Genomic DNA, 21,556 nt, shown 5'->3' with positions numbered 1-21,556 from the left:
CATGGGTCCGATTGTATTCACAAGATGATGAAAGTAATATTTTTAAGAGCCATTTTCTTTTACTTTTTTTTTTTCTTTCCCCTGATTGTATTATTTTTACAAACCATTTATTTTGGGACTCCACTAAAGCTCTTTCCTATCTCTCTATATAAACGACTGGAACACCTAAAAACAGAACAGCAATACGGCATTTTCTGATCAAACTCTATACCCCCCTGACTTGTTTTAATGCTACGCTCAGGCTGCTTGATCATCATGTGTTTTAAGCCAGCAAGAACAAAAACGGACGTGATTGGGACATTTTGTTGTGGTGCCTTTTATTTTGAAAAGTATCGATATACATTTTAGACTTAGACTTGGACTTCCTTTTATTGTCATTCAAATGTGAACTTTACAGTACAGATAAGAACACAATTTTGTTGCATAAGCTCGTTGTAGTGCAGGATAAAAGTATTTTGGTACCGGTACCAAAATATTGGTATTGGAACAACTTAAATATAACAAAGGAAGTCCATTCTGTCTCCACTTTTAGGTATGTCCCTGCGGAAACTTTTGCTTTTCAAATTACTTAGAGTAAAATGAAGGATGCATGGAGAAAAGTGAGTTCGGAGGAACAAAAGAACACCTGGAGAGAGTTGTGTGTGTGTGTGTGTGTGTGTGTGTGAGTGAGAGAGCCGGGGTGAGTAGCAGAGATGCGTGGAGAGAGAGGGAGAGGCACATGGAGGTCAGATGAAGCATGAGGAGTTGACATGTGATGGGTCATGCCCAGGTTTGATCTTACCAGTGCATGTTGGCCGACAGGAGGGGTACAATGGGAGGTTTGAACCCCCCACCATCTCACTGACAGCTTTTTGTACGACCATCGAATCAGCTTTCACCCTCCTCTCCACCTCTCGTAATCCTCCCTGGCAGACTGAATCTTTTTTCACCATCTTGAATGTAATCACACACACACTTTCTTTTTGTACCCCATACCAGACATCTGCTGTTCCCCCAGCAGGTAGTTGGCCTGGAGAAGGGCAGGAGTCATCAGGGAGCAGGTTCATGTAAAGGCTACTAGTTCATGCGCTGGCCACATTCTACCTCTCTCATTCCCATCACTTTTCTCCTCCTCCTCCTCCTCCTCCAACGCTTGCGGTTTGTTCACCCGCACAGGAGGAGAGGCGAGCAAGCAAAAGGCAATGTGCGTGGAGGAGATAAAGAAGTGCCGAGGGCCACGCGCAATCATTTGACCCTGAAAGAAAGAATGAAATTAAAATGACAAAGCGTGTGATGAATTGAAAACAGAAACCCAAAGGAAATCTTGTTTCCTCCATTTCATGGCTGAGGGTTGCTTTTATATACTGTATTTATTTAAGAAACTCTCATAATCAATTACGGGATCTTTTGTCTAGAAATGTGACACATGACTCAATTTTGAGAGGCTGTGACTGTGTAGAGGAATAACACAAAGTATTTATGTTAAATATCCTCCATATTTATTGGGACAGTGATTGTCACAAAAACATTTAGCAAATGTCAAATACAAACCCCGTTTCCATATGAGTTGGGAAATTGTGTTAGATGTAAATATAAACGGAATACAATGATTTGCAAATCATTTTCAACCCGTATTCAGTTGAATATGCTACAAAGACAACATATTTGATGTTCAAACTGATAAACTTTTTTTTTTTTGCAAATAATCATTAACTTTAGAATTTGATGCCAGCAACACGTGACAAAGAAGTTGGGAAAGGTGGCAATAAATACTGATAAAGTTGAGGAATGCTCATCAAACACTTATTTGGAACATCCCACAGGTGTGCAGGCAAATTGGGAACAGGTGCGTGCCATGATTGGGTATAAAAACAGCTTCACAAAAAATGCTCAGTCTTTCACAAGAAAGTATGGGGCGAGGTACACCCCTTTGTCCACAACTGCGTGAGCAAATAGTCAAACAGTTTAAGAACAACGTTTCTCAAAGTGCAATTGCAAGAAATTTAGGGATTTCAACATCTACGGTCCATAATATCATCAAAAGGTTCAGAGAATCTGGAGAAATCACTCCACGTAAGCGGCATGGCCGGAAACCAACATTGAATGACAGTGACCTTCGATCACTCAGACGGCACTGTATCAAAAACCGACATCAATCTCTAAAGGATATCACCACGTGGGCTCAGGAACACTTCAGAAAACCACTGTCACTAAATACAGTTCGTCGCTACATCTGTAAGTGCAAGTTAAAGCTCTACTATGCAAAGCGAAAGCCATTTATCAACAACATCCGGAAACGCCGCCGGCTTCTCTGGGCCCGAGATCATCTAAGATGGACTCATGCAAAGTGGAAAAGTGTTCTATGGTCTGACGAGTCCACATTTCAAATTGTTTTTGGAAATATTCGACATCGTGTCATTCGGACCAAAGGGGAAGCGAACCATCCAGACAGTTATCGACGCAAAGTTCAAAAGCCAGCATCTGTGATGGTATGGGGGTGCATTAGTGCCCAAGGCATGGGTAACTTACACATCTGTGAAGGCACCATTAATGCTGAAAGGTACATACAGGTTTTGGAACAACATATGCTGCTATCTAAACGCTGTCTTTTTCATGGACGCCCCTGCTTATTTCAGCAAGACAATGCCAAGCCACATTCAGCACGTGTTACAACAGCGTGGCTTCGTAAAAAGAGAGTGCGGGTACTTTCCTGGACCTCCTGCAGTCCAGACCTGTTTCCCATCGAAAATGTGTGGCGCATTATGAAGCGTAAAATACGACAGCGGAGACCTAGGACTGTTGAACGACTGAAGCTCTACATAAAAAAAAGAATGGGAAAAAGTTCCACTTTCAAAGCTTCAACAATTAGTTTCCTCAGTTCCCAATCGTTTATTGAGTGTTGTTAAAAGAAAAGGTGATGTAACACAGTGGTGAACATGCCCTTTCCCAACTACTTTGGCACGTGTTGCAGCCAAGAAATTCTAAGTTAATTATTATTTGCAAAAAAAAAAAAAAGTTTATTTGTTTGAACATCAAATATCTTATCTTTGTAGTGCATTCAATTGAATATGGGTTGAAAAGGATTTGCAAATCATTGTATTCTGTTTATATTTACATCTAACACAAATTCCCAACTCCTATGGATTCGGGGTTTGTATATAATGAGGACAATTACGATGGTGAATGATTTCACTTCTGTTTTCTGACTTTACAATATTATATCAAGGTACCTGACATGCGGACAGTGATGAAATTTGGATTTCACAAGTGGCTTGCATACAGGTGCATGTTGTGGAGTAATATGAACGGGAAACAAATTACTCAATAATATGAAATGCCAAACAATAACAGAATAAAACAAATAACTATACTTTGGGTTTTTTTCAAGATTGCATTATGATTTAGTTTAAAGGGGAACTGCCTTTATTTTGGAATTTTGCCTATCGTTCACAATCATGCTGAGAGACAAGCACACATTTTTTAAAAACATTTTTAAAGATGAAAATAAAATGCTTGGAAAATGGGAGTCACCATTGTAGGCTTCAAAGCCCTTTAAAACTACTTGAAAGCCCTCCAACGTTTTATTATACACACTGCAAGTCTATATATAATGTAGTAACAGACACCTTCATAACAATAAGTAATGTGTTTTATATACACACTGTAAGTATGTATATAATGTAGTAACCGATACCTTCATAACAATATGTAATATGTACAATATACACACTGTAAGTATATATATATATATATATATATATATATATATATATATATATATATATATATATATATATATATATATGTATATATATAATGTAGTAAGAAACCCCTTCATAACAATATGTAATGTTTTATATACACACTGCAAGTGTGTATATATATATATATATAATGTAGTCACAGACACCTTCATAACAATATGTAATATGTTTTAAATACACACTGCAAGTATATATAATGTAGTAACAGACACCTTCATAACAATATGTAATATGTACAATATACACACTGCAAGTATATATATAATGTAGTAACAGACACCTTCATTGCAATAAGTGCAATATACACACTGCAAGTATACATATAATGTAGTAACAGACATCTTCATAGCAATATGTAGTATTGACAATATTTAGCGTATTTTGGTCAATTTTAATCACTGCCGGGACCGACTTCCTCCATGCATTGATTTCTGTTTCCATACCAGTGCACTTCCGACTTCTGGCAACAACTGTGTGTCCGGAAACAAACGCAAGTGTGTTTTCTAATCATGGCAGACTTGGTAACAGACATCGAAAACGACTATTTTTGGACAAATGAGGATTCACAACCTTATCTTTTTTAAGCTAAATATACGGAGGATGAACTACTGCTTCTAGAAGCCAACACAAAGAAAGCGTGAGACGTTGGAGCAGACGGAAGCCGATAGAATGAGGTGAAAGTGACTTTGGCGCCATAAATGCGGAATTTGAAGCCAAGCTATCTCGACTTTATTGGAATGCTTACCCAAATAAACCGGAACAAATGTCCCCGGCCAACTGGACCAAACCGATCGAGTGAGTCGCTATAATATTGATCATGATACATGCAGCACATCATGCTTGTTAGTACAATTACAGTACATATGTTGTCTGGCTAGCTGTGTACAAACAAAACATGAAATATAGGCCAATACTTTACAGATACTGTAATATGATTGTTCATGTTTTTCAGTCACTACAAATTGGTGTCCTATCACAGTGTTGTGCATTACAACTCAAAAGTGTTTCCTGCTGACGTAGAAGTTAGCTTATCTCTTCCCATAGTTAACTTTTACGGCTAATACCTTTAGCCGTAAAGGTATTAGCTACTACTACGCTAGAAAAATAGTTCCTCAGTGTTTGCTCTGACAATAACAATGTTGCTACAACTTGGTTATATTACAGGTTACGGAACAGAAATTAAGTATTGAAGGTTTTTTAAGGTATTTTTAGAGTGATTTAGAGGTAGAATTGATTGCTCCCATTAGCAGCATTGCTAGCCACCAAGAACGAACCGATTTTTACAAGTTAGAATGCAAAAAACAAAACTTTTGTCTTCTTGTCTTTCATCATGAATGATAGGCAAAATTCCCCCAAAAAAGTGCAGTTCCCCTTTTGTGTTTACCTGGCTGGGAATCAAACCCTATCGGCGAGGACAAAAGACTGATATTGTATCCACTTCGCTACCCTAGCACATGTCTTAGGCCTCGTTCACATTGCAGGTCAACTCCGATTTGTTTGCCTATATGTGACCTGTAACAAACTTTTTCATGTCAGTGTGAACATTGCAAAATTGTTCATATTCGACGCAGGCCTCTTTCGTATTTGGAAATAAATCGGAATCCTATGTAAAAATGTATCGGATTTCGTATGTGGAAATAAATCGTGCTCAATGTGAACGCTCCTGCGCTCAGGTCGCATTCATCCGACCACAACGTCATCAAAAAGGGATAAGCATTATAATTATTTGCCAAAATAGACAGTTATAAAATAAATAGTTGACAACGGAGCAGAAAACAGGCGAAAATAAAATGTTTTAGGAACTTACGTAAATGTTCCACCACTCCTATCTCTGACTGCTCGCCCACAGACACGGTCTTTAAGCAGACATCGAAGCAAAAACATCCTGTATAACTGCCAGAACCAAAACACGTGTCCTCTTCCTTCTTAATTACCTACACGCAATAATTTTGTTCAGGAAATGTTGACTTTGATTGTACAAAATCCTTGTAAATTGCTATAAATGCACCATTACTGAGACTGACTAGAGTTGAAGATAGTTTTACTTCCGTAAACACTGCAGTGCGTGCGACGTCATGACATTGTGTCCGCATTGAGAAAAAAACCTGAATTAGACATCCGACCCTGCAGTATGAACGTAGTACACTTAGTCAACAACACAACTACCTTTAAGTGGAACAGTCGACTCCTCGTTTGGGTTCTTTCTTTGTCTTACTTGTTCTTATTCATTGCAGTGTGAAGGCCGACTCTCTTATTACAGTATATCGCATCTGACCAATGATTGGGCAGCTGCTGCGTGCTGTCAATCTTTGTCACATTGGCAAGAAGGCAGCACCAGAAAAGCCAATCAATGATTTTGTGGCTGTCTATAGGGACAAGCTCCAGCCTAAGCGGTTGTTTTCCGCCTGGCCCTTGTGTTTGATTTGTCTCCATTCAATTGCGTAACATTGTTTTTGGACGTTAAAAAGTGCACGGGACAAAAACTGTCATGTCTTTTGGATCATGTTTTGTTTAGTTATGTTTGGTTTTTGGACTCTTTTTAGTTCCTGGTTGTGCACTCTTGCTTGTTTTGATTCCATGACAACTTATTAGTTTCACCTGTTCACGTTTTGGACTCGCGCACCGGTTTTTAATCATGTCACTACTATTTAAGCCTGTCATTTTCTGTTGGTCGGCCTGGCGACATTATCTGCTGTTACCCTTGTCACTCATGCGTTCATTTTTGCCATTGTTCCATGATCGTTTCCATGCTTGTTCCAAGTAAGTTTTTGTTTATTCATGTCACGTTTAGCAGTTCTTTTGTTTCATGTCCTTAGTCTATGTTAAGTGTAAGTTTTTGTTTCATAGTCAAGTTTGTACCCCCGCCTTGTGGGCGCCTTTTGTTTGTTTCTTTTGTTAGTGTTTAAAATAAATCATGTATTTACCTCCAAGCCATGTCCGATCCAACTATTCTTGCATCTCGGGAAAACAAACACCCCACAGTCCTCGTCATGACAAAAACTGCTTTTTGAAAAAGTGCAGAGGACATGTTCGCCAGGCCCATTGGCACAGAATAAACATTACGTTTTCTTGAATTAAGTCTGCCTATATGCGCAGTGACATGGAATAGTTATTTGCGTGAGAAGAGTGGGGCTATCACAGTGACAATGTGTTTATACATGTTAAGATTGAGGTATCACATTTGTAATGTGGGGAAAGATGTTAATGTGTCTTGTATTCATGGTAGCGTGCTAGCTTGCTTCTATGGGAAATGAGCAATATAACTGGTCCGTCAGATTGTCAAAGTGCGGTTATCGATCATGGTTTTCCTCTCATTTTATTTTGAAATGTGATAATAATCGTCAGGAGTTTTACCGCTATGTATAATTATTGCCGATAATACTTAATAATGATATATAAGATGCTAAGAAATCCCATTTATTTGCTATAACGGAGGTGATTATTGTTAATTTAGGGGAGTATCTCTCACCCTGTTTATGGAGACACCCACTGCTAGTCAACTGGGGGAGTAAACATAAATCGTGTCAGCCAGAGGGGATCGGCATTTGTGATCGCCATTAAAAGGCATTAATCTGCAATGGCAATCATGCACTTTTTAATGAAAATGGGCGGATCCTGATCAGTGGCACATCCCTAACAAATTAAATTAAATAAAATGTTTACAAAAGTGATTTTTTTACTTGTTATCCTTAATGAGCTACTTGCATTAACTTGCATTAGTTTAGTTTATTCTTTATTTGAAGGGACAATGCACAGACACATTAAGCTCAAAGACAGATATGTTCTGCACCAGATTATAGCTAAATAGCTCATTTCCATCTGCAGTCCCTGGTTACCTAAATTAAAGATATACAAAAACATGCAATACAATTATAACAATAAAATTATACTATAGAATGTAATTAAATTAAGAAAAGTCATAAAATGCCCTTTCATTGACAACCACCCCTCCTTTACATCATAACTAGACAATACATGCTTTTGTTCACATCAGTCATCATTTGTAAAAACAACCATGATTTTAACAGACACACCTCACAGCTTACAACAAAATGTTCTCATGCATAAATATAATACACATTAAGTTGACATGTCAAACATAGTGCCCACCTCAGTGACCGTGTAAACAGCTCTGATTGCGCCAAAGCCACTTTTTAAATTAAATTGTGCATGAAGACTAATCTCTTAGACTTTTCAAGTTTGGTGTGAGGTTGTTCCATTCCTTTATCGCTTTATATGAAAAGGCTGATTGTGCAAAAGAGGTTTTATATCTGGGTACGCTACACAGCCCCCTGGTGGAGGCTTGTGTGTTTGTAGTTGTCACAGCAGACGTAAACTGGACAAAGTGCTTAAGTGGTGCTGGTGCAGTGTTATTTAGGATTCAATGGGCCGTTCGTTATGATGCTAATCTTTGTATGTTAGCAACATTTCACAATCTATATTTTTGAAGAATTAAACAGTGATGGTGGTGTTGTGGTTTTCGGTGAAGGATGTTGAGCGATTGTTTGTGCAAGGTTTCCAATGGCCTCAGTGTAATGTTGGTTGCCTGGGACCAACATGTTATACAATCATAAAAACGAGACATAATCATTGCATTTAAATAAGTTTGAGCTGCCTTCAGTGTTAACCAATTCCTGATACATTTGAACATTTGTATGTTGTACTTAAGAATCTGGCATATCTGTTTTATGGTTTTTTTAAGCCAAGTGTTGGGACATTGATTAGAGGGCAAGAAATTAAAGTAAAACAATAAATAAATGAAGCTTGTCGCCACTGCGTAAGGTGTGTACTCATCTAGAGAGTTGGGCGTCAAGGTCGCACACTGCCTGAGGCCCTGAGTAAGCACGGTGCTCCCCAAGAAAGAGCACAGAAAGCATATGCAAGCCACATCCCGTCGGCTTCCTCATGGTCAGGTCCACATCGGTGACTCATCCTCACTTAGGGACTCCCTTGCCCTATTAAACACACACACACACAGCCTTGTCCCTGCTAATAACAAGCAACGTGACAGGACGTGTGTTTCCTCCCCACTGCTGGGAGCTCCTTCCTGCCTTCTGAAACAAGCCAATTACCAGCGAACAAGCCGCCTCCCTGTAATACCGATGGCATCTCACGTCAGCGCCACACACACACACACACACACACAGGCATCCATACACACACCTGTCAAACTCCATGCAGGCAGATCTCACATACCCGCTCGCAAAACTAGTGACAGCCCACAGCTATTAGCTCCACGCTACTTTGAAGAGGCTTCACTTTCTTTTACTAGTTATTTGTCTTAATGTGCTCGCTCGCATCAAATTCGCTCTGTCTGCGTTTGAGGCGTTAAGTAGGAGGAAAAGTACTCTGTAGAGAGAAAGTATGTGTGTGTGTCCAACAATAAGGGTGTGTGTGAAATAGTGTTAGATTTGATCTAATACAAAGCTGTGGGCATTTCATTTGCTAAGGGGCATTGATGCATGTCCCCCCAATGTCTCCGGCCTGCCACAGTGAAACTTTAGTCTTGTGAATGTGGATCATGGGTAATTTCTCTTTGAATTAGTACTTGGTGTATTCATGCCTGTTTCCATAAAAACCTTTAGACTGTGTCTTTTGTTTCCCGTCCAGAACTCTGAGCCCAGTGGAGGATAAATCGGGGAAAGAATACATCCTGAGAGGTCTGAACAAAGTTAATGCAGCAGGTGAGCGCTCTCTTTCTCTTTCTCTCGCCTTCACACACACACATACACACACACACACACACACACACACACACACACACACACACACACACACACACACACACACACACACACACACACACACGCAGCTGCCAGTGTAGCAGCCCATTTGCAAGGAGCAGGCGTTTAATGGACTGATGCACTGCACTGGGTCATCAATAAAGAGGACCATGATGGGGGTGTCATCACTTTAAGTTTAATGAAGAGCACATAATGCATGGAGATGTTCTGCTTACATCTAGTCAGCTGCAAGGGCAATGTTGAAGCTTACGCAGGCCTGTTGATTTGGACTGTGCCGGGCCGATAGCAAATTTTGCTTGAAGATATATTGACCTATGAATTATTGCAATTATTTTTTTGCACTTGATTAAAAATGACCACCAAAATCAATAACATATCTTCACGAGGGAGCGGGGAATCTCAAATATACACAACTATAACAATAAATAAAATAGCTAAATAAAGTATTGACAATCAAAGTTGCATTTCAATATTGAACATGTAAGCAGAGGTAGAGTTGTACATGACTTAAGTGACAATCAAGTTAGGACCTTCTTAAACAAAAGTGCAAAGTAACAATATCAACACTACACTTTAAACAGATGTTTTAACAGTCATATGCAAAACAAAATTACATTTGGCAGATTCCGAGTAAGGAACACCGACATGACAGCACTTTAAAAAATTGTTTTAGTTTTATAACAGTATTAAATGGCAGCATGTCTTTGGCGATGTATTTAAACACACTTTCCATTTTGCATTGTTTGTTTACACTGACCTGGCTTGTTCACCAAACGCCAAGTGTTTGCGCAAACCGTCTTCTCAGTGTTGATAGGCTAATCTTGTTCCAAAGGTTTAATTTGAAATATTTCCACATTGGTGCAATGTCAGTTGGTTTTGTGATCATGTTGTCCATGTTAGCTGCTACATGCTAACTAGCTGCACCGTGTGATGCTAGCGGGCCAGCGGCCCTCGTCACTGCACAAAGAGTCAAAGACACTTCATGAGGACAAGATCATTCACCCTCTTGCTTTACAAACGTGAGTAGCTGCTAAAAGCGACAAAAAGCGTGAATGCTCTTGAAGCATGCATATGGCGATTTATCGACGCTGGAAAACTTACAGACTTAAATTTTCATTTGTCGTCGGTTAATTGACTTATCGAATATCAGCCCAGTCTTAACTACATTGTCCCCTTTATGCCTCTGGTTGGTTGCTCTAGGCTGACATTCGGTAAGTCACTTAATCAAACGATAAATTAAAATGAACTCGATAACTTTGCCAACCTTGATAAATCGCTATATTCATGCGTGTTTACGGGCTGCCAGAACTGTCACTGTTGGCATCAGTTACAGCAGCTGCAGGCGTTTGTACGACGTGAACATAACGGGTAGTCATGATAACCTCTGTAAAACTCCTGACGGTTAGTGTTACCGTAATTAAATTAAAATGATCGAAAACCACATGTTGATAAAGTTATGGACCGACTAACGTTAGCTTGCGAGCTAGCCTAAATGCTGACATGAAAACAAGAGACATGAATGTTTCCTCAATATTAAACGTCTTACCCCAAATTAAACTTGCATAAACACAGTACTGTCTAAACAACTAAGACACAGTATTCACATTGTCTTTGCACAAAGTTAGACTTAGACTTAGACTAGACATAGACTTCCTTTTTATTGTCATTCAAATTTGAACTTTACAGCACAGATAAGAACGAAATTTCGTTACATAAGCTCATGGTAGTGCAGGATAAAAAAGCAATAAGGTGCATATATAAATAAATAAATATATATAAATAATATATATAATATATATAAAATAAATAAATATATATAAATAAATAAATAGATTACTGTACAGATAAATATATTGCACTTTTTCACATGTGTCCACGTTTATGGATGTATGTCATATTGTCTTTTTTATTCCAGCGAGTTAATCCATTTTGGGGGGAGTTGAGGGGATAATTTAATTATGATGCGTTCAAAAGTCTTACGGCCTGAGGGAAGAAGCTGTTACAGAACCTGGAGGTTCTGCTTCGGAGGCTGCGGAACTTCTTTCTAGAGTCCAGCTGTGAAAACAGTCCTTGGTGGGGGTGGGAGGAGTCTTTGCAGATTTTCTGAGCCGTGGTCAGGCAGCGGCTTTTTGCGATCTCCTGGATAGGAGGAAGAGGAATCCTGATGATCTTTTCCGCCGTCCTCACCACTCTCTGGAGAGACTTCCAGTCTGAGGCATTGCAGGCTCCAGTCCAGACAGAGATGCTGTTGGTCAGCAGGCTCTCTATAGTGCCTCTGTAGAATGTGGTGAGAATGGGGGGAGGGAGCTGTGCTCTTTTCATCCGACGCAAAAAGTGCATGCGCTGCTGAGCTCTTTTTACAAGAGCTCCGGTGTGTAGGGACCAGGTTATATTGTCAGTTATCTGCACCCCCAGGAACTTGGTGCTGCTTACTATCTCCACCGCTGTGCCGTTGATGTAGAGTGGAGCGTGGCTGGACTGGTGCTTCCTGAAGTCAACGATGATCTCCTTGGTCTTGTTGACATTCAGGACCAGGTTGTTGGTTCTGCACCAGTCAACCAGATGTTTCACCTCCTCCCTGTAGTCCATGTCGTTGTTGTCACGGATGAGGCCCACTACTGTCGTGTCGTCTGCATACTTCACAATGTGGTTAGTAGTGGACCTAGCGCAGCAGTCATGAGTCATCAACGTGAACAGCAGTGGACTAAGGACGCAGCCCTGGGGGGAGCCGGTGCTCAGAGAGATGGCACTGGAGGTATTGTTGCCCACTCTCAAAGATTGGGGTCTGTTTGTGAGGAAGTCAAGCAGCCAATTGAGCAAGTTATCGATATTATATACTCCACAATAGGGCTGGACGATTATGGCAATTATTTTGAGTGATATTGTAATCACGATTAATATCACGATTATTCAATAATTTGAAAACATGAGTATTTATTTTACCACCAAAACTCAACTTTAAATATAGTTGAGAAAACACCCATGATGTCGTTCACAACCACACAAGCAGATGAAATGTGTTGTGGTTGTATGAATTGTTCTTGCTAGCTTTAGCTTTGTAGTTTAGTTGCTGTTTCAAGAGGCCGTCCCCACATTGTTTAGTTTAGGACAGGGCGGTTGAGTGTGTCGGGGACAAATGAGCCGCCCGGGACATATTTTCCCAAACAACATTTCACTCACAATTACAGTATGTCAATTTCCCTGATATTCTGCTTTTAACAGCAGATTTCGTTTTATTGGCCAGTTATGTGACTCTGTCCGCGGTTACGTAAATGCGGAAATCAACTTTCCTTTTTTTGTTGAGTTTAGTGATTATTGATGAAGTATACTAGCTCTGTGTCAAATAAGTAGCAACCATGGTGGTGACATCCCAAACTTTTAATAGACTTGCTATTCGCTCCTCTGTTTCACCATCACAAGCTCCGGAATTTGCATGCACATTGCGCGGCCCATTATTTATTTATTTTTTCGACCCCAACAGGGACAAGCGGTAGGAAATAGATGGATGGATGATTATAATTTCATGATTGTGAGAAACCATATTCGAAATAGAAATCAAAATTCGATTAATTGTCCCGCCCTACTCCACAAGTGAACTCACGTCACATCACAAATGATCACACGATTGCATTTATTAAAAAAAACATTCTAAAATGTTCACAAATTAAAATGGAAGAAGACAAACATATGTAAACACACGCATAAAAATAATATGGCTCCAATGAAGCCACATCAATATTTAATGTTTCCTCTGCCAAGAGAGTATCTTGTGTGTCTATTTTTTTTAGTTAAAAAAAAAATACAACTTGGTTAAAAGTACTTTTCGAGCACATTCCTCAACAATACCGCGATAATATTAACCATGATGATTTTGGTAATTTATTGTTTTGGTTGTGTATATTTGGCTAAGGGTCCCCCACCCCTCCTTAACAGAAACAGTACCCATTTTATTGCTTTTAGTTGTGATTTTTATTCAAAAGCAAAATTTTGCGGACAGAGTACATTTACTTTTATTATTTGTTTGTTTTATTTAACTTGGATATTTAAAGGTTTAAATTACAATTACAATGTTAAAATATATGACAAATACAAGTGTATTGAATTTGAAAAGGTATACTTGCATTGTTATTATGTATTGTCATTACACCAGTGGTTAATTTGGTCTCAAAATAATGTTGACAATAATGTTGTTTATCTGCAATAATTTGGAGGTCAAGCAAAATGTATTATCGGTACAGGTTTACAGTTTGGTTAACATTACACATCAGCTATGTTTTGTTGAATTGTAATAATGTGCTGTTGAAGGGGGTGAGCATTCTTTACAGCCGTTCAAGTAAAATATATTAACCATATACTCAGTGGTCTAGTGGTTAGAGTGTCCGCCCTGACATCGATAGGTTGTGAGTACGAATCCAAGTCATACCAAAGACTATAAAAATGGGACCCATTACCTTCCAGCTTGGCACTCCGCATCAAGGGTTGGAATTGTGGGTTAAATCACCAAAAATTATTCCTGGGCGCGGCCACCGCTGCTGCCCACTGCTCCCCTCACCTCCCAGGGGGTGAACAAGGTGATGGGTCAAATGCAAAGGACAAATTTCACCACTACTAGTGTGTGTGTGAGACAATCATTGGTACTTTAACATACTGTGGAACCTTGGTTTACAGCTTAATTCTTTGAAGACCTAATGATCCGTATAGGATTATAGTTTGTAAATAGAAAAGTCGGTTTCCATCCATCCATTTTCTACCGCAAGCAAATTTCTCTGTAAGAAATAATGTAAACAAATAGTTCCAGCCTTGACAAAAGTTATGATTTTAGCAAACATCTGTACACTTTGCACACAATATAAAGCACTATACAGTACTTAACATCAAACAAACATAACAAGAGGGTGATGAATGAACTTTCCACAGTATTTATTAAAAGAACTAAAACAACAACAACTAGCTAAACTGTCCTCATTTTCAGCCGCCCTGCCAGCGCGCACACACACACTGTGTCACTAGCCGTTGGGTGCACTCACAGTTTTAAATCACAAAACTTTTTAACTTCAACAGCCAGGTCGCTGCAATGATTGGGAATGAAAAGATATAATCCACTTTACCTTGTCGGTTAATCTTCTTGAAAAGAAAGGGGGAGAATGCAGTGTCAATAATGCTGTGGATGCCACCATTGCTTTCTGTGGACTCACTTTGAACTAGCAAAACTAGAAAAATACTGTAAAAAGGCTAAAAAAAAACACAAATCACACAACTAGCACAGTAGCTAACTGAATGAGCACCATCGATCAGCCCGCCCTCAATGGCTGTGCTGCAGGGCACACAATGGGTGGAGAAATTGTTCATACACTGAGACAAAGCACATTTTTATCTGACCTGTGGTTCATAAATCCAAAAGTTTGTACAACGAGAGGTTTGTAATTAGAGTTTTCACTCTACTGTACATGCAACTACATTTCTTATTCTTGTAGTCATTTTGTCAAACTGTTTCTTTTATTGTACTCAATGTACTGAGTAGGGTTGTACGGTATACCGGTATTAGTATAGTACCGCGATACTAATGAATCATATTCGGTACTATACCGCCTCTGAAAAGTACCGGTCCACCAAGCCCCACCCCCACACCCCCGTCGTCGTCACGTCGTGTCAGACGAGCATGTTCGGCAGTGCACAATCACGGAGTACTTACAAGCAGACACAGTTTGTACAGAAAAGGGAGAACGGATGCATTTTGGCTTAAAAACTAATGATAAAGGTGAAGTTATAACACTGAAACGCCCACCGGAAGAGATGTTTTAAGACATGGCTAGCTAGCTAGCGGCTAAAGTCCAGCCCCAATCAGCAGTGTTGAAGCTACTTCTAAATCACTAATCCTCGTTTTTTACAATATCATCCCTGCAGGACGAGGAATAGCGAAACATGTTTCTCTACACACTGTAGCTCACCGGCGTCACAATGTAAACAAACGCCATTGGTGGATCTACACCTGTCATCCACTGTAATGATATCAAGTACAGTAGCGTATCTAGTCAATACTACTATGATTACGTCGATATTTTTTGGCATCACAACACCTTCTTTCGTTTAAAAAAAAAAAGTTGTTTATAAACTCAGGAAATATGTCCCTGGACACATGAGGACTTTGAATATGACCAATGTATGAGCCTGTAACGACTTGGTATCGGATTGATACCCAAGTTTGTGGTATCACCCAAAACTAATGTAAAGTATCAAACAACAGAAGAATAAGTGATTATTACATTTTAACAGAAGTGTAGATAGAACATGTTAAAATAGAAAGTAAGCAGATATTAACAGTAAATGAACAAGTAGATTAATAATTCATTTTCTACCACTTGTCCGTAATAATTTTTACACAATAATAGAATGATAAATGACACAATATGTTACTGCATATGTCAGCAGACGAATTAGGAGCCTTTGTTTGCGTACTTACTACTAAAATACAAGTTGTCTTGTATGTTCACTATTTTATTTAAGGACAGACTTGCAATAAGAAACATATGTTTAATGTACTGTCAGAGTTTTTGGAGGTGGGAGGAAGCCGGAGTACCCGGAGGGAACCCACGCAGTCACGTGGAGAACATGCAAACTCCACACAGAAAGTGTGTGAATGTTGTCTGTCTATCCGTGTTGGCCCTGCGATGAGGTGGCGACTTGTCCAGGGTGTACCCTGCCTACCATCCGAATGCAGCTGAGATAGGCTCCAGCACCCCCCGCGACCCCGAAAGGGACAAGCGGTAGAAAATGGATGGATGGAAGAGTTTTTGTTAAAATAAAGCCAATAATGCAGTTTTTTGTGGTCCCCTTTATTTAGAAAAGTATCGAAATATTTTGGTACTGGTTCCGGTACCAAAATATTGGTATTGGGACAACACTAGTACTGAGTAGCCTGGACAAAGATTTGTGTGCCAAATAACTAAGCAACCAAGTGGACTTTGAGCCATTGGTCATGTGCCAACATTGAGGGTCTTTTACACAGGGTGAGCTGGCACTGCCAATTTGTGCTGAACAGCCTGGACAGAAAAACTGCACCTTGTTTTCTGTGCACTGTCCCGTTTTGGGTTTGAAGGTCATTATCACACTTTTACTCTCAGCACAAAAAAAACACAACATTTAAATACAAATTTGTGAAATATTTGGCACTATAACATTTTTGGGAAGTTTGCTGGAATACATTTTCCTTGGGTGTCTTAGTTATGGCTGTATATTGCATTTTAACTGAAGCGAGATTTGCTGTCCTTGTTTGTTGAATCTCTACATTTTGTTGTGTTTCCAACTTGTACGACTTCAGGATAATTCAAATTGTACTATATACTGTGCTGTACATAAATCCATCCATCCATCCATTTTCTACCGCTTGTCTCGTTCGGGGTCGCAGGGGGTTCTCACCTGATTCGGGCGGAAGGCGGGGTACACCCTGGACAAGTCGCCACCTCATCACAGGGCCAACACAGATAGACAGACAACATTCACACACTAGGGCCAATTTAGTGTTGCCAATCAACCCATCCCCAGGTGCATGTCTTTGGAGGTGGGAGGAAGCCGGAGTACCCGAAGGGAACCCACGCAGTCACCGGGTTAACATGCAAACTCCACACAGAAAGATCCCGAGCCCAGGATCGAACCCAGGACCTTCATATTGTGAGGCACACGCACTAACCCCTGTTTCACCGTGCTGCCCCTGTACATAAATCATACTGCAATATTTCAACAAATAAAAGGCATGAACATCAATAGGTTTTACGCTCCAAACAATGCTGCATATTAGCGTGCACCGTTTCCCCCCACATCTCCTTTATTGGCGCATTAAATGCAGCAATTAGCGGAGAGCTGAAGAAATACAGCGGCTACACCGGTGGAACTTCCTCGCAATTATAGCCGTGGCACTCGGTGTGAACTCTGGAAGGTGTCAGAGCTCATATCTCCCCTGCTCCACCTGATCAGAAAGGCCCCATGGTGGAGAGGAAGCGGGTGAAGGGGAGCAGTGGAGAGGGGATGGGAGCGAGGGAGCACAGAGGTTTTTGGCGTGTGTTGTTTTTCCCGCTACGTGATCCCTATACCGATGCGGTCTGCATTAATTTTTGATGAACCATCGGCACAGCATCCCCCCTCTCGCCCTCTCATCCCCTTCCTTCCCCCCTTTGCCTCCTTTCTCTCACAGCTGCTTTCACCCACATGTATAAACTTGCTTGGCTTATACGCGGCACTCCGCTTCCGTGTCGCCTCCCTGGAACCCGAGTGTCTTTGTCAAAGTAGCAGACCCGGGTTGTGGGTTTCTTTCTTTTCTTTTGGGGGGAGGTTTTCTGTTTGAGTTCCATATTTGTTTCTGGATGCTCAGCAGAGATTTCCAAGTGCAAATCCGGTGTGAAATGTGTTGCTGAGCGCAGAATAGATTTTGTTAAGCTTCAGAATGCACTGCAAACATAACACACACGGGGTTTCCCCTACATTGCCTGTAGGGCTCAAAAGGGCACGTGATTTTGCAATCCATTGTGGGGACCTAGTAGCCATTAACTACGTTTCCATGCACTAAATTAGTCTGATTTCTCAAGTAGTATTTTTTTAAATATTTTCATACCTACATGTGATGTCTCAGTGTCGATGCACACTCTCTAATGCGACTATTGGTTATACGCCGTGTGCCTCCCGCACACTAGGGAGCATGCATTTCCTTTTAGCACAAATTATTGTATTGCTTTTCCAGTTGACCGATGACGTCACACCAAAACTCCTTACAAGTCAACAGCCGAGCTCTGTTGTACCTGATGTCCGCTGTAATATTGGCACAGATTACAAATATTACGTCCCTAATGGCTATGCTGATGTTAAATAGCGGACAGAATCAAAAAGTGATCTTTGATTGCACTACAAACATGATGCTACTACCAAGTATTTCAAAATAATTTTCGGACAAAGAATCATGGAACAAAACTTTTAAATGTCTCCGAATTCATTCAAAAGGCTCTTTGGATTGATGGAAGGAGTTTTAAATGTATTTATTGACTCGAAAATACTGAAATTCCACGACATAGTGAATTTGCTAACAGCTAAAATGATGCACAAAGCAAACTATAACCAGCTACCGAAGAACGTACAACAATTCTTCTCAACAAAAGAGAATAATTATAACCTTCGAGGAAAATGTAGTTTAAAACATGTGTATGCACGTACAACACTTAAAACCTTTAGTATATCAGTATGTGGAATTAAATTATGGAATGGATTAAGCAAAGAAATCAAACAATGTACTAATATGATCCAATTCAAGAAACTCTTCAAACTTCAAGTGTTTACAAAATACAAAAAAGAACAATGATAAACATTCTGAATTTATTGATAGTCTTATTTATCTTACCTTATGAAATATAACTTACTTTACTAATTATGTATTTGTTTTGAATGTTATTACTTATGGAGTATATTGTGAATAAATTGAGAACAGGAAGTGAACAAATGTGTTAGCAACTGCTATGTAAAGGAAACTAGGTAGGATTAAATAAGATCTGCTTCTTCCTACTCCTTTTTGAACATGTTGAAAAGAAAAACTGGAAATTGTGATGTGTACATGTTCGAAATAAACTCAAACTCAGTTCAAATTTGAAGGAAAAAACTGTTACCCAGCCGATACTGTTCTAGGTGACGGTTGCCATTGTTCAAAAAAAGCTTGCCAGTTGTGCGGAATACGGAGTTATCGCTAACCAGTTTACAGTGCACTAATGCATCTTGAAGAGGTATGTGTACACTTGATTCTTTGCCTTGTGATGTACGGTACCTGCTTCATTCTCTTCCATCTCATTCGTATTTCGTTCAGGAGTCTGAATTAAGCCGACATTCTCCATTTCCTTAGCTACCTTTTTAAATAAATCTGTTTCTTTTTTCTCTCCCATTGATTCAAAATGTTTTTTTCAATTGTGAAGCAAATTAACAGTCTCCTCTTCATTACAATTGTTGCCCATGTTTTTATTGAATTGTATCTGCTTCCGGGTTGTATCCCATGCGTTGAGACCGGCGCATGCGCAATATGAAGGGTCCCCTCCGGCAGCACACACCCACTTGAGAGATCCGGGTTCCAATCGCATAATCTATGTGTGTTAGTCTGGTTTCTTAAAAGCTTAACATGATCGGATTTCCGTTGGTTTTAGGATGCTTCTTTAGAACCGAACTGAGAAATCGGACTAATTTAGTGCATGGAAACTGTCATTGTTGCTGGCCAAAGCTTTTGTTTGAATGGCTGTACTCAACCAGCGGTATTGTGAGAGAGAGCACTAAACTGGATTAAAATGGATCGTACGAAAGAAAAAAATCAAGGGTACCGAAAAAAAATGGACCCTACCTTGTAGAATTGGTCCATACGAACATGTCCAGTTGACGTGATTTGAGCAAGCTGCCGAACGTGTCTTGTATCTCCATCGTCAACAGAATCAGTTTTTATACAGGCCAAACATTTTGGAATGCAAAGTCGGTAAAGGCTCACAGACAAACTAACACACCAATCCAATACTAACAACCGGCCCAATTCCAACAGGTTTTACCTCCCCTGCAAAGACTTTTGTCTCCCTGCTTCCCCAGATACACAACACTTCCTCATTCTCAGGCAACCCGCTTTTAGGCACGGACGGTGTGTTTGCGAACATGGGAAAGATAAACATCAAATTGAAACCACACAAACATAAAACATTATCACCAGGAGGTCGTTACAGTATGAATCAATATATAAAGCCTAGTATTTCTGCACTATTGATGAGTGATGCACCGAAAATTTGGCCGCTGAAAAATAATTTGATCATTGAAAACGGCACTGCCGAAACCGGATGTTATGACAACATAAACAAGAGTACGTGATTGTCAGGAGTGTAGTCAGCATGTTTGCAATGTGGATGTAACTTTAATATATCCCAGAAACCCGCGGACAGTCAACTACAAAATGTGCACATATTAACAGGACATTGGCGGCTTTTAACCTTATCCTTGTCCACACACACACAATGGTCATTTAAGACCCCTTACCCCCCTCCGTCCGCCGGCGCAACGCAACCTTGTATGCATGCGCAGAAAATGCGCACGTCATAGTCACCTCCAGTGTTGCTTTGTGTGCACGTTCTTAATTAAATTGAACTTATCTGAACAATATCGAGTTGTTGTATTTCAATTACCTGAAATCCAGTGTGCTGTGGGGCCCTATTGTAGTGGATCACTCCTGAGACATCATAAACTAATCAAATCTTTAATAAACATGTGAAAGTAAACAATGTGATAAAGAACATTTTACATCAATCAATCTAGGGATCTAGACATCTGGTCAGGACACTCCTCACTCTTTTCCCTTCACCTTCATTGTCCATTAGTTTTTGGTGACTTTATATACTCTGGACCTAGACGTTGAGTCCGCGACATACATGGCGGACAATAACTGATACAGTCTGCATTGCAAGTCCAAAAGCATTCGCTGTTTTCCGTATTCTTCCCTCGACGGCCAGGTAATACAAAGCACACACTACTTTTTTTATTACATCCACGGGAGCCCGCATTTTCGTTGTCTCTCCTTCGACAAATGGACTAAGTTTTTTGATAAGTTGAATCACAGCGGACCTGGACATTCAAAAGTTCTCTTGCCGTCTGAGAAGTGTTGTATCCGAAATAGCTGCAATCGCTTTCTTTTAAGGTATTGATGTGTGATTTCCACAAGCGTCTGTACATGTACAAACTGTAGAAGAATTAGAAACACGGGCATGTCTGGATGACTCGCCTCCATATTTCCAGTGGTTAGCTCCGGTTGTTATGAAGCTGGCTGTTCTTTCTGATGTCACTTCCTCTCCCAACTCAGTTTGTAAACGATCAATGAGTCTATAAAAAGCTAAGAGCCGGCGCACTTACCCGTGTAAAAAATTATCCAAGAGGGTTACCTTAAACGATGGTTTAGTGTGGCTGACACGATGCTTAGGCTAAATAATTATTTGCTTAAGGGGTTATCGGGCTTAGTGTAGACATAGCCTTAAAAAACAGAAAGTCCAACTAAAGCAGCAGCTTGAAGCAAGTGTGACG

The 21,556-nt window shown here is 40.0% G+C and overlaps 1 protein-coding gene across 2 annotated transcripts in view; it reads left to right on the top strand.

Moving 5' to 3' along the window:
• slf1 (SMC5-SMC6 complex localization factor 1) overlaps positions 1-21,556 on the top strand; it is an 85,739-nt gene that overhangs the window by 24,374 nt on the left and 39,809 nt on the right. For both annotated transcript variants that reach the window (XM_061986616.2, XM_061986615.2), the window contains exon 15: positions 9,354-9,427. In XM_061986616.2, coding sequence (XP_061842600.1) covers positions 9,354-9,427 — 74 coding nt within the window. The remainder of the gene's footprint in view (positions 1-9,353; positions 9,428-21,556) is intronic.

Source organism: Nerophis lumbriciformis, linkage group LG12, assembly GCF_033978685.3.
Source record: "Nerophis lumbriciformis linkage group LG12, RoL_Nlum_v2.1, whole genome shotgun sequence".
Classification (NCBI taxonomy): Eukaryota; Metazoa; Chordata; class Actinopteri; order Syngnathiformes; family Syngnathidae; genus Nerophis; species Nerophis lumbriciformis.
Note: the sequence above shows the minus strand (reverse complement) of the source record. Positions and strands in the feature narration are given on the sequence as shown.